Source organism: Pomacea canaliculata, linkage group LG4 (genome assembly GCF_003073045.1).
Source record: "Pomacea canaliculata isolate SZHN2017 linkage group LG4, ASM307304v1, whole genome shotgun sequence".
Classification (NCBI taxonomy): Eukaryota; Metazoa; Mollusca; class Gastropoda; order Architaenioglossa; family Ampullariidae; genus Pomacea; species Pomacea canaliculata.
Window position 1 is genome coordinate 4679592 of NC_037593.1, and position 27141 is coordinate 4706732.

Below are 27141 nucleotides of genomic sequence, written 5' to 3' on the forward strand. Positions count from 1 at the left end.
ATCTTTCTTCCTGCAAGGGCCATTTTGACATTTATGACATCATTCACGGGCCGTAGTAAATTATCTACTTCAAGGTAAGCCTGCAATGTCTGGTGACAGTAGTCTGGCCACAGTGTGGCAGCACTTTAGTGACTTGTACAGCCCCAGGCTACCCCTCACCACAATCCGTCTGTCAGGTGCGCGAAGTTTGTTGTCATGAAAAAGATGATAAAATAATTGAAATTTGCGGTTGCCATGGCGGCCGGGTGAATGATTTCCGCTGACTGATGTTCCCTGACAAACACTCCAGAAATCAAAGTGAGTTTGCACGTGCAGTCCGTAGCGCCAACAACTGTCATGGTGACCATCTGATCTGTGTCCGACAGTCGCCATCACACGCCTGCTCGCCCTCAACAGACTAACACAAAACAACGGTGTATAGAAATGTGGTTTTATTATCTACAATAGCAATTGCACTTAAAATGTTTGTTACATCTACACACAAAGCACCATGCCTCGTAATACACTACACTAAGTACACGATAAAAATACTTGTCTGACCGGGGTACGAACACGCACGTTGATGCGCTAAAACCTGAAACATTCACACAGTCGCTCGCAGCACGCACGCGCTCTCACACAGCAAAAGCAAAGTTTTCTGTTCCTAACGAAATGACCCATGACCTCGCCCCGACAGACAACCAAGAGCTGCTCTTGCTGACAGTCGGATTAAAAAAAACGACACATGATAAACTCTGCCACTTGGAGATGGTCTCTAACCCTTGCTTAGCTTCACCTGGCTTCTTCCAACTTGCAAAAAGGTATTTGTACAAAAGGTAGGTAAGGCACGGAGCATGCTGACCGAGGCTCTCATCCTCGTTATCATCGGAAAATAGTACAAAAGGCGATGACCGATAAAAGTGCTGGGTCGATGGATTTTCCTCCTTCATCACTCCAGTGACAATCCTTGTCCGTGGATGTTTGCAACAACCGAGTTCAAATCGTGTAATCTACTGTTAACGAGACCTCCGAGGCCTCAAGTGCATACAAATAAAACTGTTGTACTACATGGCGAGTCTGAAGATGTCTGACTGTCGAACCGTTCGGTCCTTTGTTTTGGTCGCAGTAATCATACTCAGCTTCACAAAAGGCAATACAAATCTTTTAGGAAAATCAACATGTTAAAGCCCTTGGCAAAGGAATCAATGTTTACCATAAAAAGCTCAACCTCCCCACTTTCTAATGAACAATACCTGAAAGTCTGTAATTACACCCAGTAGAAAGGCTGACAGTGTTTGAGCAGTTTCAGCCTGGGTGTCAGAAGCATTAAAATAAACATTCTGTTGAGAAAAATGGTGAGGAACAGCGATAAATGCCCAGGCTGACTTTAGTCTTGCAAAATCAAGTTTCGGCAATGCTGCTGCCAAGCAACCAAGCAAGTAAAAGGCACATTTGAACAGGAAATATCACCAAACGCCACAAGCTTAGCTCAATGTAGGAGTGCAGCCAGATGAGACAATGACCTGTGGGATACCAATGCCCACAATAGAAAAGATTGACTTTATGCATAAATAATTTTACATTAAAAAAACTACAGTTGTCTCGCTTGCATTTGAAGAGCACATGGACTAAAGGAACTGTAGTCCTAAAATACTGCAGCAAGTGTAAAAAATTAAAATAATGCTTCCCACTTTTGCCTCCCCCTCTCCCACATTTCCACTCTTAAGGTCTTACAAAAGTTGTATCACATATATCTGGCTCTGCTTTGAAAGAAATAGCTGCATAGTGGAAGGTTATGATCACTACTACTGTCAGCAGTTAATTTTTAAAATGTTTTTACCTTTCTACTAGTAGGATGGGACCTATTAGCAAGATGAGTACAATGTAACACATAACTCATAACATGCAAGATGAGTAACATATAACACATAACTCAAAATGTGCGAGATGAGTAAGATGTAACACACGACTTGTGCGAGGTGAGTAACATATAACACATGACTCATAATGTGCAAGATGAGTAAGATATCACACATGACTCAGAATGTGCAAGACAAAACAGAGAAGGGAGGATAATGTGGATACTGATGAACATACAGAACAAATACAGCAAGAGATCCAGTTCCAAGAAAATGAGCATTCTGATGCTGTTGTAACAAAAAAAAACAGTGATGTCCCTTTCACAGAACCACTCACTTCAGCTTGGAAATGAACAAGTAATGGAATGACAAGTCTGTGTTTCAATTCTGCAAAACCTATACACAAACCTCACAGATTCTTGTAAGCAAGTTGGCCCAGACAGCCCCCACAGTTACACAGTACTGCTCATTCACACTCGCACACCCTTTCACACAGAACATTTAAACATTCAAGTTAAATAGGTTTTTTGGGCAGTCAACAGATTAGTTACTGCATGTAGATGTTGAAATTGCTTTTAAATGTTTATGGAGGAAAGATATGGAATCCTCAAACAGCATGGAGAAAATGCAATTAGATGCCCATCCTTAAATGCGAAGCACATACCTACATGCACACACACTCTCTCCCTCACTCTCACACCAATCAACCAAAGACAGTTTGGGACCAACGCTGGTAATGCAAGTTACACAAAAGTTTTGACGATGGCAGTTCCAGATGAAAAAGACTGTTCAGTGTGGTCAGTTTGCAAAAATCCACAACAGAAATCTGATATGTCTTACAGCTCAAGTAAAAAGGCTTACCAAAGAAGGCAAGGTGAGATGACCATAAGACTACGCTGATTTCATACACCAGCCATTAGTAATTGCAGGTTCAACAAGATGAACTTCCTCTGGCTTTTATACGAGACTGGGATTACTTATTCTACAGTTGATAAAAATCACTGCTCCCAGTATTTCTGTAGCCTTAATCTGTACACTGTAAGGCAGCCATCCATACAAATTCAAGAGATGTCCCACAGTTTGTTTTTTTAACTAAAATTCGAACAGTATAAAGTAAGGCACCCATTCCAGATAAGCTGTTAAGTAGCCATCCCAGATGAACGTGTGTGAGTGTTGATGGATATGCATGGTAGAAAACAGAGGTCCACTCCCTTGATATACTAAATATTCACAACTCACAACCTACATATAATTAACACAAGTTTTTAAAAAGGTGAAAAGGCCAAACAAAGTATCAAAAACATGGCTTCTGTTACAGGTTCCTTTGGTGACAGCCTGCACAGTGAGTAAACAGGAGAGGAGGCAAGAGACCTGATAAAGTGCTGCATAGTTGATCTGAGCACAGAAAATGCAGAATTTATTGAAGAGTAAATTATTTTAAAAGTAGCATTTGTACCCAATGATAACTTTAAGGTTCTAACATTTTGACAGTTTTCAAAAACACTAATATACATCATAAAACTCATACTTATGTCTAAAACAAATTGGAATTCAAAGAAAATCTGAACTGCCTTCCACAACAATAATAACAAAAGATTCTTCTATTCCTATACAGCAACAGCATACAATGCAGTAAAAGACTATAACAGCAGTCAAAAAAAAAAGGCCCAAACATTCTGTACAATATAACTAACCCAAACTAGTCAGCATTCCTGGGGCCGGCCTGAACATGAAATGCCAGCGTAGGAGAGGAATGATGGTGATCACAGAAAGGAGTGATGGCAAAGTGGGTCGCAGTTCCAATAAATTACAACAGCATCTGGCACGATTTAGACAAACAAAATGATATGACTGACAACAATGAACACGATTGTGGCACAAAAGAATGATATGAAACAATCTGGTACTCTTGTCATATTATTTATACAGACTGAAAGTACAGCATGGCTGTGATTTGCTTGATGTATTTATATATTTAATACTGACAAAGTTACACAAAGAACTTTAGGGAAAGATGTGTAGCAGCATTAAATATTTACCCAGAAAAATACATATCATATAGACAAATATTAAGGTCTGTTCCATCTTGGCATCAAACAGGTGTATCACAAGAATTTACAAGATATTCTTAAAAGATACAGACAGATATCAGTCATATAAAAGTACTTTTTAAAATGCTATCAGTATACTGACAATATAAAAAATGGGCTTGTACCTGATGATATATGCATGAAGGTATTCAGTTGTGACTGTCTAAAAAACTAGGTCAATGCCCCTTTTTTGCAAAAGAAACTAAGTTTTGGACAGTTTGAAAGCAAAATGAAAGAGAGGTTAAAATTATTTTTAAAAATTAAAAATATTTATTTTTTACAACTTTTCTAAAATAACCCTCGAGAACAGCATGTTATAAACTACATTGTCTAGTTTGCACTTATTTAAAAAAACATCATTATTTAAAAAGCTTCTTTGCGAATTCATCAAACTGTCTATAAGCATGCTTTTGGACATTGTATGTTACTCATCAATGAAGGGTGCTCGTGCGGACTGCTCGGCCCTTGCCTCATTAAAAAAAAAAAAAATAAATGACGAAAAGCAAACCCAACTTGAGAGTCACACATAATTTCTTGCCTATTTTTATAATCTAATGTTCTCAACAACTACTTTGTAATAGCAGAACTGATTACCAGTTAGGTTTTCAAATTTAAACTACTCACAATTTTTCCATTAATCATAAAATAAACTAATTTAAAAAACCCAGTAAATTTCGTATTAGTAAATGTTAATAAAAAGGTCTGTAAAAACATATTTCTCAATAAAGTGCTGAACATGTAAGTTACCGCTTTTCTAAAACCACTGGAAGCAAACTTTCTGCAAGGTGAAACAATACAAATCCCAAAAGGTACTTGTACATGACATTATACACATACATATGAAACTTAATTTTGCATCCGTAATCCGTTGCAAAAAAGCTTTTATTTTAACCAATGTTAAGTATTAAAGTCACAGAAACTATGACAATATGTGGTCTAATAATCTGTTTCTGAGAAATATACATTATTTTTGTTTTGTCTCCCACCTGCAAATACTTATATTCCCATACCAGCCACACAAAAAAACACACTACAAACAGAATTTGAGTTTCTTTGCTAAGCAGATCGGCATCTCAAAAGATCTTTATAGATATGGTAAATATTTTTTTTGCATGGTTATCATTGCCAGAAAGGTCAAAGATTATAAAGCATCTGCTCATATTCAAACTAGCATGCATCTTCAAAGTGCAAGAATTTAAATGAAAACTGAATGAACAGAAAACAAATAGCAAGTATCGGCAGAAGATGTAAAGGAACTGAAGAAAAATGTGGGCTTGGTGACCAATCAGCCATCAGCCATCAAGATTAATAAGCAGATATGAACTGGGAATGGCATTTACACTACTTGCTAATATTGAAGGCTATAGCAAGACAGCTGGTTAGTGTACAAATGATATGCAATCATGATGATTCATAGTAAGATAAATATGCTACTAGCATGGATCACTGTATTCATGTAGTGATGAATCACACATAAACACACAGTAGGCAGACCTAAATTTACATGTTCTCTCTCTCACACACACACCACTCCATCTTTATGGGAAAAAATGTATGCACACACCTGCATGCACCCTTCGAAAAAAGTACTCATAATGACACTTATGCAACACTTTCATTCTGGCACTGTCCTTTTTATCAGCTTTCATAAATGATTTCGTGCAAAACCATTATTTCACAGAAAAATGTCAGAGCAACAGACATACCATAAACAGGTTAAATGCATTTATTTCTGTTCTGTTTCTGTCAGACAAAGGCAATGAAGTTCTGTTGATGCTTTTTGACCCCCAGTCAGCTTTGTACAACAAAATCTATTTAAAAGTTTAGGTTAATGCAGAGAAACCTTCCCTGTAGTCATGTATCAGTGACAATCTATTGTTCTTGGTTATTTTACTAACTGCCCAGAAAGTAGATAAGTAGTCATCAAAACATGACTGAAAATGCTCTGCTATGCCTACTTTTTTCAACTAAACAAATATGATTGTCTAGGGCTGCAGTATAATACGTTGTCACACCAAGCAACAGAACTGGTACAACACATGGCACAGTATTTTAATAACATGCCCATCATAAGTAAAGGTGCAAGCAGTTACTGTCGGTGTAGACTTTTGTACACAGACAAACACATAACAAGAAACAAACACCACCACATCCATCAGCCAGGCTACAGACTCCGCGAGGACACAGAATAGGCTTCGCGCTGCAAGTCACATGGTTGGGTAGAATCTAGACCCAGGAGATGGAGAGACTGTGCAATCTCCTTGATATGGCTGGAGTTTTGAAAGTGGATGACTCTTACCATAGAGTTTCTTTGCTGGATAAACTTCTTCCCCTCCTCTCTCATCTTCGGCTCTTTCCTCATGCTGTTTGAAATGCGAAGTGGTACATCCCCCAGTACTGTACCTATGAGCCAGCCCTCCTTCACCTGAGCTATTATTTGCAGAGCATGGTCTCCTAGATGGTTGAGTGCTGGTACAGGATGACACTGGTTGATCTCTCATGACTGGCTGCATCCCCTGGAGACGCAGATCTCCAGCAAGAAAGTCCAAAGACTGCTCATCAAAGGACTTAGCTTTTGCTATGCCGGTCATAATGAGACCGCTCGGATCATGTTTGCGCTCTTGCAGCACCACTGGTATATCACAGACGATGTCCCCCTGCTGAAACACATTGGAGACTATACTTGGCACAGTGCCTGTTAAAGTCTCGTCGTCTACACCATCACCTGCATGACAACGGGTTTCAAATTTCCCGCGAAGATGGCGAACCACTGATGGTGGGTGCTCATCTATGTGAGGACTGCTCTGGCCTAACACCTCAGGACTACTCTTGCCAGAGCTTCTCACAAGTTTTTCAGGGGACATATCTGTTTGACTATCTCTCTTTTCCTGGTGCTCTGGACCAGATGACTTTACACAATCTTGGGATTCACTTTTCACACCTTTCTGCCCTGGTGCACTGTCTTTGCTGATGATCACAATTTTGCGCTCTCGTTTGCCAATGTTGGTCTCCTTTTCAATGTTTTTTACAAGATGTCTCACAAGACCAAGCTTTGCTGCCCCACCACCATCATCAAATTTTCCTGTGGTTGGAGTTGCCACAAACGCTGATCCTATCTCCCTTATGAGTGCCAGAGTTTCTGAATCAAAGTTGCCCTTGTTCTTCCTTGGTGCAGACGATGTAGAAGGCGACAAAGATGAGACAGACTTTTTCTGGTCTTCTGCTTCTGTTTTGAAACTCCAGCCAAGGGGCATCACTCCCTTGCCATGCGTTGAAGACTCATCTCCATTTCTAAAGGATGATGAACTAAGGCCTCTGTTATCCTGAACGCTGCTTGAAAGACATTCTGGCTCAACGCCAGCACTGCCTGCATGCTGAGGTTTTTCTACACATGACTGTTGCAGTGACGATGTCCTCTGGCTTTTGGCCTCAGGAATGTTAGATGTCATCAGCGAAATATTCAATACCGGGATGTCAGGATTTCTACGTGGGGACTGGCCATGAATAGGCGACCATGACCCCGTAACCTGTGCACCGCTGTCTGAGCTACCTCCACTGCTTTCTGACAGTGCCCTTGGTCGACCATTTCCATCACCTGCCTTGCTCTCAATTTCTGAAAATTAAACATACTACTGATTAGTAATACAAATTGAAATAGACATCGTATGATAATGATGATGATATGTCTGTCCCTCACTATGCAGAACACTAAGGTATAAAAGAAAAGCAAAGAAGAACATGACAAATAAATGACTACACAAAAAGACAAATGATGAAGCTTCTGTTGTTACCAAGGAAGTAGATTATTCACAAGTGTAAATGTGACAGAATCTACTGGCAGCAAGCTTACTACCCCGGCAAAGAATTAAAATATAATAGCTTTCTATATTGATGTAATTTGTGCAAAATATTACTCTTATGTCCTCACTGTGACTATTAAAAAAAGTGACACAGGCAGAGCATGGCTCATGGCTCACCTAGAGTGTGTCGCCACACTGTTCCCAGTTTAACAGGGACGGCGTCTTCCTTATAAGTGTACACTCTCACAGGATCTTGCTGATCGTCTACCACCATGTCAGTGCCTGCTTTGACAGCATCCTTGCTGCTGTCCACAGTTGTTAAACCCAGATTCACTGGGGCAGTGGCTATCATAAACCCTTGTCCTTCCAAGTCTTCACTTGAATGATCAGGAGACAGAATTGGGGTACAGGTCCATCGTCGTTCTGACTGCCGATTGTGTGCACTACTTTTGCTTAAACCTTCTTTAAAACTTGATGACCTCTGCACTCCTTTCATCCCATAGATGGTCTCTCCTTTGTGCAGTCTGAAAATATACCATAAGGCTAAAAGATATTCATTTTAGTATTCAAATAAAGAAATAGAACTAAAATTGTTCCCCCTTGACCCTTTTATAATAACAAGACTTACCCTGACTTTGTAAAGTGTTAACATTACATGTCACTGGAGTTAACATTTGCAAACGACAGACACATTAAACAAAAAGCAAATGATAAAGTAATATACGTTTGCAAGTTTTGAAACAACTATTAAAAATCTAAAAGACAAATGATGGAAAACAAAACTGTTTTCATCGTAAGCATCATTAGTAGCATAGTTAGCTACGTAATAAACCATACACTGTAACTTTACAAATAAGTGTCAGCTTTTTTTGACAAAACAAATTGATGAAAAATGCATAACTAATTTTTCAAATACTATTAAATGTTGGATTTTCAAAGCTTATTTTATATTACACTGCTCTAGGAACGAGCAAAACATTCTGACTTCTAACTGATCGTACAAACTGACTCTCAAACCAGAATTACCACTAAAGGAGGTAAGAGAGAGATCTCACCTGTTTCTCTCCTCAATCTCTTGCAGAGTTCGCCGAACAGTCCCAGGTGTTGGAAAAATCTCTTCTTGCTCATCATTCACTGAGCTAGGTCGGTCCTGGAGATCCACTGCTTCTGACTGACTATAGGAAAGCTCCATGCAGCTCTGACAGTGCAGCATCTGCATTGGGGCCATGTCTGTCATTCCCAGTGACTCCGAAAAGCAAGGATCCTCATCCCTGGCTTGGTGGGGTCGGTTGTTGAGTCCTGCCTGACCTTCTTCGGTGGACACTGCCAACATCTGACCTCCCTGCTGCAGACCTATCAGAAGGTTCCGCACTTTGCCCTTGCTCCATGGAATCTGTTCCCTGGAGTAATACTGTTGTACCCCCATCTCAACCCCTTGCACTTGTTGTGAGTTGTCTCTTGGCCCCAATGTCTCTCCTGTACTCTTGTCCACCCCCAACACCCCACCCTCTCCCTTGCCGCCTGCATAAATTTTCAGTGGTGATGAGACAGCTGGGGTCATCTCTTCATCTTCACCCAGCACAAACTGTACAGGTCTTGAGTCCTGGAGGCTCCCTATTCTACCCACATCCCCAGTACTTGCATCTTCTTGATAAGCTTCTGTTGTGTCCATCTCCTCAACATCTGTGGATGATTCCCCAGGAGAATACAGTCTTATCCAGGAACTGTCTGGTTTAATTTTGTGTGCATCGTCCAAAGATGCCAACCTCATGCTGCCCTGAGAGTTACTGCTGGAAATGCCCAAGGACGGAGACGCTACTCTACCTGAGGAACTGCTGGGTGGCAACAGCCTGTGACATGGTGATCCATCTGCTGCACTTGCTAAAACCAAATCTGTTTGAAGAGCCATCCCCTCTGGCGCCCCAGGTTCAGAGAGGGTGATATCAGTTGAAGACTCTCCTGAACACTCCAGCTTGATCCAGGAATGGTCCGGCCTGATTCTAGATGTCAACTGGACCTCTTTGGCACCAGGCCAGCCTGGGGCATCTCCATACCTCTGAGCTGTCAGTTTGGTCTGTGTGCTGCCATCTCCTCCAAAGTCGGGAGCAGAAGTAACACTGAGTGTTGGAGAATCTGCTTGCAATGTAAAGTCTAGCATTGGAAATGACATGTCAGCAGCAGATTCTTCCAGCGAATCTGCACTGCGTGTTTCAAGGTCTGCTTCCATCCCAGAAAATTCATGATTATTGTCATAGCTCTTCCCTGCAAATGACAGAGACACACTGTATAACACACAACAGTATTATCACAAAATTATCACATTTCCAAAAATTCAACATATTAAAATTCTTAAAATATTATGTTCGTGGAGGGATAGGAAACTAACCCCTCACAAAAAAAGAAAAAGTTATAATTTACCATTGGATATTCTATGAAAGTAGTATATAAAAGACAATTCTTCACTTCTGGATTACAAGTCTCCAACTCAGTTTATCTCTCTTTGATACATAAGGCTGCATGCTTTCTCTTGCTCACAAGCACAAAATAAGCACTTTTTTCCTGTCGTACAAGTGAAGCAACTTACGAAGCAATGTTGTCTCTTCAGTTGTGGCCTCCCCTTGGGGCCAGTCTGAGTGTACCATCACTTGAAAGAGACTGTCTCCTAAAAAATTCCCCTGTTGATTCCTTTCACTTTCTCCCTCCTCACTCTCGTCTTCAAACATCTGTTCCGATTCTGCTAGAAAAACTTTGCGCATGTTGCTGAAAGACAACATAGTGATTAATAACAAGCAAAAAGACCTTTCTGACAAACCAATGCTATGATAGAATTGTAGGGGCTCAGAAAGACAATTCTGGTTAAATAGCTATGGGGTGACAAGTTTGTAATAATATTTCGACATTGATGTTTATTTTAAAATTTTGACTTTAAATAAGTCTCGATGATTTTTTTAAGCACTTGGAAAACAAAAGAATGTATAAAGTAGACAAAGCTAAAGACACATTTAATTAACTCTGAACTCCTCACCTTGCATTGAGAATCCCTTCATAGGTTTGAAGTTGTTCCATGAATCCTTTATTAGGTCGAACACAGCTTCGACGGTCCTTCACAAAGGTGAAGGCTTTGTCAAGGGGCCAGCAGTTTTCTTTCATAAGGTAGGCCATAACCTGATTGAAGTAAAGAATTAAGCCATTATTTTTCAAATATATAAACCTTTATATGTCAGTCTTCATTCATTACTCTTTTATTTTCTAGGATTCAGTCTGTGCACAGTTTTAATTTAAAAAAACCAAATTTATAACAAATCACAAAGAGATTTAAAAAACACTTAAGATCACTGCTTTAATAGATCACCTAAAAAAATGCCATCTCAAAATGACTTCTCTAAATAACGTAACTTACGGTAGAAGCTGATCGACTGATACCCATCTTGCAATGCACTAATACCTTGGAGTCATGTTTCCTGTAAAATTGCAACAGCAGATTTAGAATGATAAGAAAAGATAGTTTCTGAGATTAGGCATTTTGCTTGAAAGGATGACTTTTGTAACAGTTACCTACACATTCATACATTGCACTGTTGCTACACTCATCACCACCATGTCACACCTTTTACAAAAACCTGAAATCTTACTTGGCCTTGTTGATGAATTTGTAGGTTTTTAGCCAGTGCTTCATGAGTTCCGAATCTTCATGATCATAAAGACGAACATTGCAATAATGGAACAATCCCGTGAAGAAGTTGTCTATCTCACGAGTAACATTCAAAATATACTTGATTCTGCATACAGAAAACCAGAAATATACTTCAATATCGTAATGTAATAAATACATTTAACATCTTTTCAAAATACTAGATGGGATTCTATGTAACCAGCACTACCTGGCATCTATTGATCATGATTATCAGGATCTTGTTAAGTTCATTCTTAAATCAAAACTTATGGTGATTACTGCTCATCTTCTCTCTTTCCCCTCCCTCCAGCCTCAGATTTGGATACGTGCAACAATATGACTGCATAGTCTTCTCACCCAAGTCTTTGTAGTTCTTCTAGATTAGAAGCATTCCATTCTGATCCTAGGTAAAGAAAGTCCAGTATCTGTGAAGGAGCATCCATCTGCCCCAAGATGCGCAGAGTTTCCTCATCAAAATAGTTCAGGTACTGATCTAAATTCATGCCCAGTGCTTTCTCCACTTCTGTACGTAGCTAGTAAGAAAAATGCAACGCTCTCCTTTAGTATAATATAATCTATCACATGAAAGCATAAATTATGTGTACACACATCAGTCAAACATTCAAACTAAGAAAGAAAGAATGAAAACTTCTCTTTTCAACTGTTTATCACCAAGCATCACAATCTTTGCTTCACAAATAATGGTAAGTAAAGTACCAATTCAGCTTACGTATCAGATTACAGCTGAATATCTAAATGGCTCATAAAAAACAAGACATTTTTTCTCAACACGTTGACACTGAGATTGCCACACTCACAGGGTACTGTTTCACTATTTTTGCACTCTAATATTTATTCTGATTTCAACAGCTCTGTGTAGAATATTTTAATACTCTGGAATAATATGATATGAAATAAAAGGTAAAATAAAATTGTCTTCAGGGTTAGCGAGCATACTACAACTTCAGGAATGGCTGAACATCAAGTGTTAAAAGCTGCTCAACTCACAAACTTGCTTGTAGCTTCATCCAAGTCTACAGACATCATAACCTCCTTAAGCTTAGCACTTATTACCAGCTTCAACTTCTCGCTCTCACTGAAAGGAGACAAAACTATTTTAACTTGTGTTTTCTGTTTTGAAAACAATAAGCAGGATTTAATATACAACAAAACTATTTAAACTTCAGCACACCTATATCAAATATCTTAATTTTTACAAAAATGAGTGGCAATGGCATATATCTTTATGTATTTAATAAAACAGTTGAAGTTTCTGACATTTTGACATGCAGCACAGTTTACAGAATGTTCTGTTAGAGTGATGCCTCTTTCTAAAAATCAGAAGAAGGTATTAATAAATTAGAATTATCTAACTATACAGCAAAAAATCAATTTAACTGGGATAAGGTAAGTTAATGTATGGGTGTACAACATTTTATTCACTGGAGGTCTGTATAAAGCCTAGTCAATAAACTAAAACTCACAAACACCATTAAAAAAAAACCAAACTTACTTCTCTTCCTTATAGCTTAAACAAGATGGAGCAAAAACCTCTACATCCTCCATTTGGTGCCTGCCAAAAGACATAAAATAATGTCTTGTATGATGCAGATATTTTAATCTCTGAGAAAATTATGCCATTTAATAAATATGAGCAACTTAAAAAGTCAACATTTTATATTAAGGTAAAATGTCATCCTTCCCCCCACCCCATTTTAGGTCACTGGGGTTGTTTGCGAGAGACCAAACTTTTCTTGTGATCAGCGTATTTTCTGTGAGAGAAGTACTCATCTCTTCTCTCCCCTTGCTGTTTTACTTTTCCCAAACCCTCTATGAAGTAAGATATGCATTCTAGACAGCTCAGGAAGTTGATGGGCAACAAGGATATTTAACTGGCATGCTCCATCTTTCACTTGTGCTGTTATTTAGGGCAGAACAAAATAAAGAAGAGGCCATATGGCAGGACTGACCATATACTGAGACGGTTGTGATCTGTAAAGTCCATTTTGGATCGGTAGTACTCCACCCAGGTATGCGTAAGTCCCTCAGGAAGGTATTTCAATTGTTCGGCAATGTGGAAGGACTTGTCAAGGCTCTGTATAGCAGACCTGCAGGTAGAAAAAAAGCAGTTCTGATGTCAGAAGAAAAGCTGCTGCATAGTGGGCAACACTGCATTCATATTTAGCTGTGAGCTTTGTTGGGAAACTTCAAATGGACAAAAAAAACCAACATACTTAAACTGCTTTCACAGAATGCTTGCACTAATTCCATGTACAAAGATTCCATGCAAATTTTTTAATGAAAGCATATTCTCTCGCTCTGTCTCTAAGCTTAGCTGTCAACTGCTTCAGTAATAAAGGATACAACATATTCTATCAAATTTCATTCAAAAATTTAGTCTTGTCTCTCCTTAAACTGAGTTCACTTTGTTTCTATTATTTGAAAGATCTTACCACATAGCTTGTACTGAGACTGGTTTAAAAAGGTAGGACTTGTCATCCACTGATATACTAAACCCTCTGCAAAAAGTGAAAACAAAAAAAAAAAATTTTAAAAATTAGTGGCAAAAAATAAAAAAATATACATGACAACTTCTGATTCACAGCCTACATTAACAAATGTACTTTGCTTTACACCTTTAGCTTACATAATACTTTTATTAACTAATTTTTTTCTTTCTGGTATATAATACTTGAGCTATTAATTTTGTAAGCTTGATAAAAAAATTAGCTTAAATTTCATTGTTAACTTTTTCATATGCAGAGATCTATCTTGGTCATGATGCTGCATGCTATAAGTTCCCATTATTATTATTATCCGAGCTCAACATTAGGAGTTTAGAGGCTACAAACTCTTTAGCCACACAAACTACTGCTGCTGGTAAGTGAGCTTGTATGTAGTACATCTGCTCTTGATCGCGATATAAAACTCTGTAAAAAAAGAGCTCAGTGGTCTTTCCCTTGGTTCAAGGGCTAAACACATGCTTCACTGTTGTCACACTCTTTAGCCTGACAACCTACTGTTTGACTTCATGAGCTTGTCTTCTATTCATCTGGGCTGTGTTGTTTTTATAAAAAAGATAATCATGAGCATTTTTACTCAAGTTGTGGCCAAGCCATGTTTTCTGCTTATTTGCATCTACTCTGCATGCTCTGCTGCTCATTAATCATCAAAAATGTGGTCCTTGTCATTTGCACCAGATGGTCTGGGTCCTTCTCTATCTGAACTTTAAGACCTTTGAAGGGGGGAAAAAAAGCACAGGTAGTCTGTCACTCACCCATCACCACTGAGACGAGCTTTCATTCCCATCCAGATTGGGAGTACCAAGCCAACAGTGGCACTGTGCAACCAGGTATGTCCAGGCAGCACTGCGCCTGCTTCTGTTGTCTGCACTGGTGACACAGGTGACACTGGTGATGGTGATGGGGTACCTGAACTTCCAGGGGTGCCGCAGTCTAGACCCAAGATGACAGACTCTTCAGTATCCTGACGGCCAATTGTAGATACGAGAGCCATGTATCGGTGCTCTCCTTCCCGCATTCCCTCCAATCTGATGGCCTAGAGAAGCAATATGATGCTTTATTGAACAACAATACTCTGATCTGATGGCCTACAGCAACAAATATCATGCTTTATTGAACAACAATGCTCCAAGCTATCGCTAAAAATAAATAATGAAAAAGACACCTTTAACAAAGCAACTGAATCAGAATATTTGCAAACTTAACCGAGTGATGGGGTGTGATGTTGGTGAGGTGTAAACTTCCTCTCATGAACTTAGTCAAATGCAGGACTAGTGCCACCTAAATGTCATAATTTTATTTATGAGGGCTTTACCTGTACGGCACATGGCTGCATCTCTCTCCATGTCAATCTAGATTTTGATGTCATTACAACTATGACATCGGTCATCTCGTCTCAACTCTACCCTTACATCACCCTAACCTGTAACCTACTGACCTTCAAGCAAGAGATGATAAGGTTTTTCTATGTTGCAATAGTTATTATCCTCACACATTTCATAATCAATGTGACCTCCAAAAACTAAAATTAAACATTACCACTTTGATTTTGTCTTCCGGCCGCAGAATATACAACATAGACTGTAAATGTCGCTGTATTTCTCCTGCAATAATAAAAATAACAGTTAAATGAATCTGGTAAGTGCCAGCAAAATCATGTGCACAAGCACATTTGTACTTTTTGATACAGTAGAAAAAGGACTGTATGACAGTTGCACAGTGCTGAAAATCAATGTATATACCGATTTAAGCCAAATACTTCCTACAGAAAGTTTGACATGCATATGTGTGGGTATTTATGCCTGCATAAGTGTACCAAAATCTTCATGCAAAGTAATTGGTAAGCTTAATGCAACAATGTCTTGCAACTTTACTCTAAAATTCAAAAAGTTAGCTTGACCCAGTGCCAAATGATCGCAGCATGACAGACTTGGTAAATGACCCCAACGCTGACTGACGTTGATCAGTTTATATGTGAATTATTGATTCATGTTTATCTTACCCCCATGGTTTCTTTTAGAAGTCTTGCGTGCCAAGTCATTGTGAGGAAGAATGAGTGCTGCCCCCTTGATAGTGAAATAACTCTCACTTAGGCTGAAACAACAGCAAAATCAGCTGCTTCATGCACAAATCACACCTTTAAAAAATATTCTAAAGAATATGGCTAGCAATAAAGGATAAATGGCTCAATTATTCACATTGTTTTAACCACAAGAAAAATTTCCCCTCTACATTAAAAACTACTATTCATAAAGTTGACAGCCTCTCTAAGTTCACAAAAACTGTGGAATTCACTTGTCTGACAGTTAGAAAACCCTTTCTTTTATACGAAACTACAATATAGAAGAACAAGTAATAAAGCACATGGTGTTTCAGTTGAACTTGTCACAGATTAACCCTTAACAAGACAATCCACTTCTACGTATGCAGTGAGTGGTGCATAGTCTTTTTGTTAATGTACATTAGCACTCATCAAGACACAGCAGTGGCAACCGCTGCCATAGTCACGGCTAATAAACAAGATGAAAAATAAACTGTCCAGAGAAGCTAGTGTATGAATCATTAAAAAGAAAAACAACCTGAAGACACTCCCTAAAAAGCTAGAATCCCTGGTGTAATCTAGACATTCTGTCTCATCACACTTATCCTTCCTTCCCCCAGAAAATTAGTCAAGCAATATAATTTGTAAACTGCATACTGAAAACAAAGCAAGACAAACAAATTGATTTATTCACATTTTATAATGACATTTCATGCTGAAAATGTAATTGGTTTGGGTGAGGGGTAAGGCACATTTACTCTGACTAGTTGTTAGTTATCAAATTCATGCTAATGTTAGCAACATTTTTACCCAGGAAATATGATCACAGGCTGTTAGACAATGTTCCATAACTTTAAATAGTTAGGAATACAATGCTGTCTTCAGAAAACAAATTGCCAGGTATCTAAATTCCCAAACAAAGCATTCCTTAGGACTTCGGTTGATGAACCATTCTCAGTTTCCACCATTTAGATTGGATCCATGTACAAGAACTCAAATGTCCAGTGATTTGTTCATGCAAGACCCTACTTTCAGTCTGTGACTGTCTTCAAGGTAACCTTACTTTTAGTTCATACCTATAACCACAAGATAATGTATAATGATCCACACTCAACAGGTTTCTCATTGCTTTCTGTGTACATACTGCAAACAACTCAGTAAATAGCACCGATGAAGTAATACAGTGTTTAAAGGTGCACAATATCCCCCTCCACAATAAAACCAACCTTCCTATATATATCTATATAAATCAGGGAGAGTGATCACGGTTGTTTAATGTTATCAGCATCCTTCAGACGCAGTCTAAACACAAATACAATATAGATGCCTTTCCAAAAAACTACCAGAGTTGATTAGACTATGTGCAATGGTATAACAGAAACATACATTTTGTGTGAAGTTATCAAAAAGCCAGACTCTTGAATGACAGATGATCAATTCCAAGTTGGAACCTGACACTGATATAATGACTCAAGAATGAAGTCCATCTCTAACACCTTATGAATGTGCAAATTAATTCTCAATATAATTCTTAATATAAAACACAGTTTACTTTTTAAAAAATCCTCTGCACTTCCTCTCACCTGTCTTTAGATTACTAGCATTAGAAAAGAGGCCTCTGGATTGCTAATCTGCAAGCCTACATCTCTGTAAAATAATATTGCACTCTATTGTGGGTTCTTGAGCCTACAGTGCAATGCAACTAGTGTCTTCAGGTGTCCACAACATTCTCGCTAAAGAGCACTCTGTGTATTTATTTAATATTTGTATAATGTGTATTTATAGATGGCTCCAAATCCATAATCAGACTCTGTACTCATGGTACCAGTAATGCCTTATACTCTTTTGAAGATTTCTCATATCTGCACAACTAGCTCCAATATCACAAAACTAAGCCGCAGTGTAAAAATATTTTCTCAGATCCTCATATAATTACATGAATAAATAAAAGCCATTAAACTATTTACTTACCACACCCTCACTTTGGTGCAAAAAACACCAAACTTCCAGAACAAAATAATTGAAAAACAACAAAAACAGCTAAATACAGACTTCTTGCTGGCTGATTATCTCCTCTCTTCCTGAGACTTATTTCTATAACCAAGAAATTTAAATTATTTGAGGCCAACATTTAAGGGGAAAAAAGGGATAACTAGATTCTAAAACAATGACACTGGATAAACTTTAAATTTTCATAAGGAGAAATTTATTTTTCCACCAAATCAGTTTAAAACATTCTTGTAAGAAAAAAACAGAATTTTTATTTACAGATTTAATTTTAAATGAAGAAAAGAAAAAGAAAGCAAAAAGAACAAAACCAAATGATTCCGCAAAACCCAGTGACAATAACAATTTGTGCTAAAGGCTCTAGAGGACAGTCGAATGTAAGCTTTATCACAGAAGGCAGCATTTCCTTTGTAACTTCCTAAATTTTCTGACGGAAATAAGATTCTCTTGTTCTACCAGCTGAAGTTGAACTTAATGCTAACTTTCAAACTTGATGCTGAATAATGGTAATGCTAGAAGGTTGTGGTCAGTGCAGGCATAAACTGCTGAGTTCAATTAAACAAGTGATTGCTTTTCAACTTTATTTAAAGAAAGAAACCCTTGTTAAAAGAGACAAGAATCACATGCTAAAAACAAAGATTACCAAGCTCCCGTCTCACTTCTTTTTTCCTACCATTCACCCTTTCAAGTATTCTCTCTCCAGTTTTATTCTTGATAGTTGTAGCAGTTGTGTTGACTTCGGTACCCTTAACTGATGATTTTATGGACAGAACATTTATGAGCTGCCCTTTTCAATGTTGGTTTTACACCAAACCAAAGCACGTAAAATTTTAAATAAGAAGCAAGAAATATGATGACTAAAAAGCGCATACATGATATATAATGAAGCAAGATGTTTTATGAAGCAATGTGATTAAGTTACAAGAATTTAAGCAGAACAAAAGGCTCAAAGCATGAGAGAAAATATATATACATGTGAATATGGAGAGTTAAAGCTGTTTTCAACAGTCTGCATCAATCCTCTCACATTATTATGCTAATGTAGACTGCTCAGTGGCTGGGTGATAGTGTTTATTGGTACAAAGTGAACTCTTGTAGTACAAAATGGATTTTAATTTTATATATGTCTGTCCATGTGATGTAACTTATCTTTGCCATTGAATGCCTGTTTAGTCTGAATTTTTTTATTTTGGAACTGATGCTTAATGTTTTTGCAATCTCATAATTCTGTATAATCAACAATGGACAAAAATTGGACAAGAAAAGGTGCTTTGAATCTGGCAGCTGATTGTAAAAATAATAGACTTGCCTTAGTCTTATGAAAGCTCTAAGTCAAAAACCTCGACTAATGCATGATGGGTTACTGGAGCAGAAGTGTCTTTAAAATGGTATCACCAAATCAACAGAGGCATTTTAACCAAAAACTGGGAAGCTATCAGTAGCATCAAATTAACACCAGAAAGTTAACAGTAGCATAAAATCCACTACTTAAAAGGAAAAAAATTTGCTTCTCATCAGGCAGCTGTCATTCAGTGGGCTAAGCACTGAGAACTATCTGCTTTCATTAAACCGGTTTTTAAATTGCTCTGCTACAGGCTGATATTTATTTCACAAATACTAGCGGGAGATATATATATTTATCGAGAGCTTTTCATGACAACATAAGCAGATGTTCCTGCATCTTCTCTCTTTTTAATTTTACTGCAAAATTAGTACTACTACTAGCAGAAGTACTAGATTTATCCACTCATCCACTTAAGATGAAGTGGCTGCTCTTGGTTAGTTTGTCACTTCTAAATGGACGGTCAGAACGTGCATACCACACTTACATATCAACAAATAATGTCATGTATTCCCTCTGTATATTCACATGCACACATGAGGACTGGCCATCATACATGGGAGCGCACTTACTTCTGTGTACGTTCTTCACTGATGTTTGCAGCCTATCATACAATGCTTCTAATATGTCTTAAAAGCTTCTTTTTTCCTTTAAAAAATGGATGGATAGTACACATACTTGAAATAAACTCATTTCTTCAATGGTAAGAGTGCTTACTATCACAAATAACTTCCTCCCCATTACCTGCCCCTCGAAGAAAAGACAACTCCTTGTCTAATGGTGCTACAAAAATTGTTGTGCTCTCATATTTACAATCTCACAAAGGACTTTTGCATGCCATTGCTGTTTACCCTCCAGTTTTGTCCAGTGACAACCATCACTGTGTATCTAATGCCTTCACCTTTTTTTTAAATCAATGATGTTAGTTTCTGTAGAGCATTCATACAGTTTTCTCACAAGTGACTCTCCTAAAGGATCAGAATAAAACCTTGTTTCCTTATTTTTGTCCTGCAAAAATGCTCTTCGTGCTAAACCTTTTAAAACTTTCAACGAATTCATCCACATGAAAAAAATCCTTTACATTCTAATAAGGTTTTACAAGTTTTCATTATGCTGCATTTTGCATTGACTGAGTAGACTGGCACCATCACCTCACCAACCACGTTCCGCAAGAAACTGAAAACCCATCTGTTTCTTTCAAGCCAGTCTTAAACTACCAAGAAACACTTCTGTCCATTTTTACATATATTTGTTCACTTTTTTGTTCTTCATTTATTGCGCAATGAGCATTCTTCGGAATGGATACCTGCGCATTACAAATCGACATCATCATCATCATCATCATCATCAAATAGGACTACAGTGTATAAGAGGGTCATGCCATGTGAGAGGATCAAACAGATGCATCTGCTGACTGCATTCTATAAAGGGAATGAAGTGGGAACAGGGCTCCATATGCATGCTATGTACAGGATTAGTGCGTCCACATGCAAGAGCTGGCTGCAGGACACAGTGTATGTGACCTTTGCTCACCACGGCCGAAGCTTGCTTATAAAGCGAACAGTGCTGAAAATTTTGCGCAATCTTTCCAGAGTAGACTTGGATCTGAAAAGGTGATGCAACATTAAATTACAGTAAGTCTAAGGATGGAAGGAAGTTCAGACACAAGACAGTTGATTTAAAAAAGGATTTCAAGACATGGTTATGATTATCAGTCATGGATACAGCCATCAGTGTCAGCAAATCCAAGACTACAAGCTCTGTGATGGCATCTATACAAACAAGGAGGTGAACAAATGCACTTCATATATTGTAGCAGAGACAAATTGTTCATGTGTCTAGTGTAAAATACCCAAACTACACACTTCCAACTACAAAGATACTGAAATATAAACAACCACAATTATCATGCAGACTACAGGTTGCACAAGTATTCCCACCAACAACTTACTAAACTTGATCTACAGTATCCTCAAGAAGCATGCACCTGAAAGCACTCAGCTGGAGTCAAATGTCGAAAGTCCAAACTAGGAAGTTTGAATGGCTATGAAGCAGCTCCATACATAATGAGTAATAATAATCTGTATATCATTTGAGGTCATCATGATGTAAGCAATAAATATGGAACATGTATAAATATATTTGGCTGCTTGCATGACAGAGTCAAGCGGAGACAAGGAGAACAAGAAATGACAATCATGACAAGCCTAAGGTCTTTCAGCCACCACCATTCAACACCGACATGAATAATATAGGATAGTTACACTGTTATTTTGTAATTAAAGTATGCACCAGTCGCTAAGCAACTGTTGTAGCTTAATACAGCACCCATTAAAAATCCTAAGCTCTTTAAAGTTCAATCATAGGCTATATAAATGAAGCATTTAGGTAGTATCGTCATGATTTTGTGATGACAAAGTCATCTTGCACATGTAACACTGCAACAGCTAATGAGTTTACCAATGCATGTGTATGGAATTAAGTTTTCAATGCCGCCAGATGAAGGCAGCAGCAGATAAGAAAGAGACACAGATGAAGAAAAGCAGTGAGAGACAAAGACAAAAACAACTAACAAGACGGAACATGAAAATAAAAGCATTTTTAAAAACTCTCACTTGAACACAAACTTTAAGAAAAAGTTGCCAAGATTTGAAGACAGGCTTGTTGACACCAGGACGACTTTATGAAAAAGTACAAAGGTTCTACCATTCATTAAACTGTAGGCAAGGAAGGTTTATAAGTCTCGTGTTGTATGACTTCTGCTGTATGACTGTGAGACATGGACCTTGCTCATCAGAGCAATGGATTCAGGCATTTGAAATGAAGTGCTTTAGGAGACTCCTTCAGGTCTCCTACAGGGAGCAAAAGAGGAATGTCACCTAAATGATAGGTCCCAAGGAGCCTGTGCTTGCTATGGTCAAGTGACAGAAGCTGATGTGGTTCAGTCATTATATCTGACATGACACCTTGCTGACGACAGTCCTCCAATGGTATGTTGAAGGTGGCCAATGTCGTAGCAACCAAAAGAAAAGCTGGGTGACCACCACAAATTTTATTTGCCCCTTTCTGGGGACAAAAATAGTAAAAACTCACCATTTCCTTTGATAGCCAGGGGAATGAACTGTGGCTGACAGCCAGCTAGATAAATACACCAAAGAGTAATCTCCTCTAAGAAATACATCTAGTAATATATTTTTAAAACGAAAATAACAGTAACCATTTTTAAAAATTAAATTGCACTGAACATTTTTCTAGAGGTAAAAAGTATTTTCTGGAGGTTGGTGTTTCATGAAAATAACAGACCCTGTTGTACACACATTTAGAAAAAAAGGGGAATAAGGCAGAATGGGCATGTGTTGTCCTTCTGCAGTGCCCTGAACATTCCAGAGCTATTTACTCCTCTATAGATAAATACACATACACTTCTATTAAGCACACGAAGCTGAACCACAAGTCCTGTCACCAGTCCGATGCATATACAGTTATGGACCTTTATCCTTACACAGTTATGCTCCCAGTGTTCACCAGCTGTCATTGTGCAAAGTTGAAAAAGAAACCAGTTTGGTAACTGAAAAGAGTGGAAGCAAGAGAGACGGTGGTGGTGGTTGGGGGGATAAGGAAAAGAGAAGAAACTTCTTGTGTAACTTCTTAAATGTAGGTCAATTCAGGTCAGCTTTCCTTCAGTGCACTGGTTTCAATGCATGTCATTTATATGAAAAGAATGATGAGACAGCTTGAAAGAGGGTGAGTGTAAAGTAATGAGGAAGTCAGGACTTTGGCAAACAAGGTCATCGCCAGACAAACAAAGCAAATACTTTTAACTGGGGTATTTCCGATCTATGTCTGCAATGACTACAATTAGTAAGTTAGGTGGTGTAGGATGCTTATAAATGTGAATAGAGTCAGCCAATAAGTTCATGAGAATACGCATTTTTGCACATGTAGACTCTCTCTCACGTGCACACAATCACAGAGCAGCCTCATCCCATCCCCTGACAACTAATCCTTTCAGGTAAGTGTAGAGTCATAGATGGTATCAGTAACCTAGCAAAACCTGTAACAATTAGACAATAGCTGCCAACACTTCAAGTAATAATTTGAATACTGCTGCACATGGCTCCCTTAGGAATGTAAAGAATGTAAAACTTTTGCTTTATTAATTAAGCAGAACACTCAGTTGTAAGTGACCTATTTTAAAGAATATGATTATGTGAGCCTCTCTCTTGCATGCACACATACACAAGAGGAAAGAGTATGCATACACAATCTTTCCTGTCTCACCATCAAACCTACATTCATGAACAAAACACAATATTAATGGAACTTTCACTGTTGAATAACAATGCAAAATCAGACTTTCCATGATGTGGTCTCTTGACTCCCACAGCAAAACGAAAACCATCTTCATGTCACAATTCCCTTCTTTGTTGCCCACTTGACTAAATCTGGTCATGGGTGTGTTCCTCTACAGTCAGATAATTAAGGATGGAAAATGATAACGACATATGTTTATGACCATTATGCCCTGTATGCCTACAAGATTCAAATTACAGTGTTCTTCAGCTTGTGGACAGCACTATTCCCAGTGGGCCAGATAACAAAGTGTTGCTACTCAGGGACTGAGATGTTGTGAAATATCAAGTGCAGGAATTTATGTGTACACTCCCTTATGTATGCTTTATTTTCAGAGACATCTAAATAAATTCTATTTTCCCTTTAAAAATAATTGCTTTATATTTTAAAATATTATTCTCGTATCTCACTTCCTCATCCAACTCTTCAAAATATGTAACAATGCATGCAAGCAGATGTATGCGTCTTGCAAACACACACATGTATGTCTGAAGATTAATGTGCTAAGGAGAGCATATGAAAGTTTTGAGGGTTTATAAACTGAAATTCACAGTAAGTATAGTACCAGTGTTTATTAATGGGCATTTCAGGACTTCAATACTTCGTTTGAAAAAAGGCCTCCTCCTTGTTATCCAGCACTGGTGTGTGTTGCCACTCAGCTTATTGTAGCTTTGCATAACATGACCCACATTTTCATAAATTGTATAATACATAGATATGTCTTAGTAAATGCAAATAATTGTAAATTCTAAACATGAGGAAATCCTTCTTCTAAACCCAGTTATATCTATATCAGGATGTTCTCATGTACCCACTGCATTATGATAAGAAAGACATAAGCAATGGCAGGGGAGATTGACATTTTAATTAAAGAGCTAATTTAAATGTTTTTTCCAAATTTCCATTGCCCTTCAGTTTCTTTTAAAGATTATTTCTACACTACGTAGACCTTAGGCCAAGGCCAGATGTATTCTGAACCAGGAATACAGGATTTCTGACAGACCAAAGAGTACTTTTAAGTCCCACACTATGACAACAACAAATCATATATTTCTCTGGCATGAATCACTTCAGTAATACTATACACTGTGTATGCAATTTCATTTTTGTCTGCATGCCCAAATGCATAAGCACTTTTCTTTTGTTGTGGGGTGTCTAAGTATTTGTGTTTCATTTGCATACATAAAAGTACCCATCAATTTGTCCATCTCTATGGATAATGAAGTGTTGATACATAAAGCCTTGGTCTCCAGCATGCTAGATACACAGAAATTCAAGCTCATCTACATCAACAATATATGAACAGTGATCCCCTAGATATACACCCTAGCATTCTTGTCAGGGAATGTATACATCCCATATCTACTTGTACAGTGACAAGACAGACCATTGCACTCTGCAAATGAAGATCAAGAACGGCGACATAAAAACAATCACTGTTAAAAGCATGCAATTAAAAGACTGGAGGTAAGAAAAGCGAGAATAAGAAGAAATTGCAGTTGTCTCTTTTCACCGGCTTGCAACAAGTATGTACCACTGGAGACGTCACATCACACCAGAAACACGAATTGTGACTCACCCCATGCACATTTTCTGAGCATGGCTCCAGATTCAAACTGGAAGGCCGTCGGGTGACCAGTCGTCTGCTGCTAGCAACGTAAAGGAAGCCATTTCCCGCTGTCAGGGGCGGACAAACAGGAGGCTCTTGGCTCCAAAAGTCTCCTACATGAACGCTTGGTGACAGATCCGGCAAACTTCAAGACAGGTGGCGGGTCGCAGCATTAAAAAAAAAAAAAAATAAATAAAAAGCCAGCAACAACCGTTGTTGGGGTGGCTGATTCCTGCAGGAATCCTTTCGGCTGGGCGCGAGGAGACGCTGTATGTCGTCTGCTGCGTGTCGCCTTACGTGTGTTGAGTCACTCGGTGCCGCTATTCACCGCACGGATTACAAGCCTCGCTTTTTTGTTCCCCGAACCGCGCGCGGGTCCAGAAAGGGGATCAAACAAATTCGTTGTGCACGTCGTTTCTCTCCTTCCAACTTTTCATTCCCAGCCACCATTCCCCCATAAAAACCCCGTGTTAGCTGTATGTGTGTAAATGTGCAAATAAATTCTTGGGAGGGTGTGTATGTATGTGTGTGTGGGGGTGCACAGTGACGTATACACACGACCCGACCCCCTATCAAAACACGCGCAGCTGTTCTACTCTCAGATATCGGTGAACCACACGAGCATGATTGAACATCGAACGAAAGCACGAGTGGAGTGGGGGGGTTGGCGAATCGGGGGTGGGAGGAGAAAGGGTTGAAAGGGAATCCGCACGTCACCTGCTAGGGGCAACGGTATTCTGTCCACCGACTGCAAACAGATGGCCTGTAAAGTGAGCGCAACAATCACAAGTCGAGTTACCCGCCCACGACAAGAGTGGATGGCGTTCCGAGAATGCGGTCCCCTCCCTTTCATCAACAGACTGCATCTCTCGCACTCCCCACCCACCCACCTCTTAACCTCCTTTCTGTCAACAAACCTGATGACATGGGACTAGGCAACAGTTTCGGTCCACTTCACTGATTGAAGCAAATGACACCTCCACCCTCCTTATTAGTTCTTCCCAGTCGCCCTGTGACCTTTGCCACCCAACCTCCCGCTTGATGCGTGGCTATGTACCCAAATGGCCTGGTCCGCCAATGACACTTTGCTTCTTTCAATTTACATTGAGGGCCGTACATACATTCATGAATGCTTTTTACCTTTCCATTTTCTGCTTGTCTGTCTAACCTTCTCTCCCTATTGTCTCTTTCTGCAAGCCATTCCTTCTGTTTTTTGTCCATCTGCTTGCTGATGGGTAATGAGGGGGAAATGCAAGAGTTTTTACCATGGAAGTATGCCTCAGATTGTAGGCTTTGCTCATTGCATAATATTGATCATATTTTGTATGCTCTTTTCTGGTACCTGAATGTGAGTAATCTGAACAAAGTAACATAAACTGATTCACTTTATAGCATTACCATACATTATATTATAAATCCTTCCTATCTAAACATCTGCAAATTTGCCAAAAATTAAAACGGTCATTGATGTTATCTTTAATGAAGTGCCAAAATTTTTAATGACATATTATGGAGAATAAAAGAAACTAGAGATTTTATTTGATTTGCTGTTTTCAATGCAGGAGGGCAGCCAAAATAGATAAAAAGCCTTTTCATCCAGTTAAAAGAAATAAAAGCACATTATTTAAGAATTTACCCTGATATTGGAAGATTAGGCTGGATTAAAAGCACCACCTAAGCCCCCAACATGAATGGAATAATTTTCATTTCAAGGATCTGCTTTTATTGCTAAGAATTCACAGCAATGTACAAAACCAAACAAGCATCTATATTCAAAGCTTTGCTGATTCAACAAAGAGTCTGAAGCACTTTTATTCCCTTCCTGCCCTTGAAGCTTCAATTGTGTATGAGCAAACAGTCATATAA

General features: G+C 38.6%; 1 protein-coding gene across 4 annotated transcripts in view; it reads right to left on the reverse strand.

Annotated features, from left to right (window-relative positions):
• Window positions 1–416: 416 nt before the first annotated feature.
• LOC112562105 overlaps window positions 417–27141 on the reverse strand; it is a 29955-nt gene continuing 3230 nt past the window's right edge. Inside the window, exons 1-17 of one of the 4 annotated variants that reach the window (XM_025235116.1) lie at window positions 25246–26670; window positions 20847–20918; window positions 15926–16017; window positions 15463–15527; window positions 14679–14959; window positions 13855–13920; window positions 13372–13509; window positions 12915–12974; window positions 12410–12497; window positions 11759–11934; window positions 11361–11507; window positions 11129–11189; window positions 10754–10893; window positions 10313–10488; window positions 8784–9990; window positions 7906–8252; window positions 417–7541 (exon numbers count right to left, since the gene is read on the reverse strand). In XM_025235116.1, coding sequence (XP_025090901.1) covers window positions 6136–7541; window positions 7906–8252; window positions 8784–9990; window positions 10313–10488; window positions 10754–10893; window positions 11129–11189; window positions 11361–11507; window positions 11759–11934; window positions 12410–12497; window positions 12915–12974; window positions 13372–13509; window positions 13855–13920; window positions 14679–14959; window positions 15463–15527; window positions 15926–16017; window positions 20847–20918; window positions 25246–25256 — 4533 coding nt within the window. In that variant the 5' untranslated portion in view covers window positions 25257–26670 and the 3' untranslated portion in view covers window positions 417–6135. Of the gene's footprint in view, window positions 7542–7905; window positions 8253–8783; window positions 9991–10312; window positions 10489–10753; window positions 10894–11128; window positions 11190–11360; window positions 11508–11758; window positions 11935–12409; window positions 12498–12914; window positions 12975–13371; window positions 13510–13854; window positions 13921–14678; window positions 14960–15462; window positions 15528–15925; window positions 16018–20846; window positions 20919–25245; window positions 26671–27141 lie in introns of those variants that run through there. The other 3 variants (XM_025235114.1, XM_025235119.1, XM_025235115.1) reach the window with 3 other exon arrangements.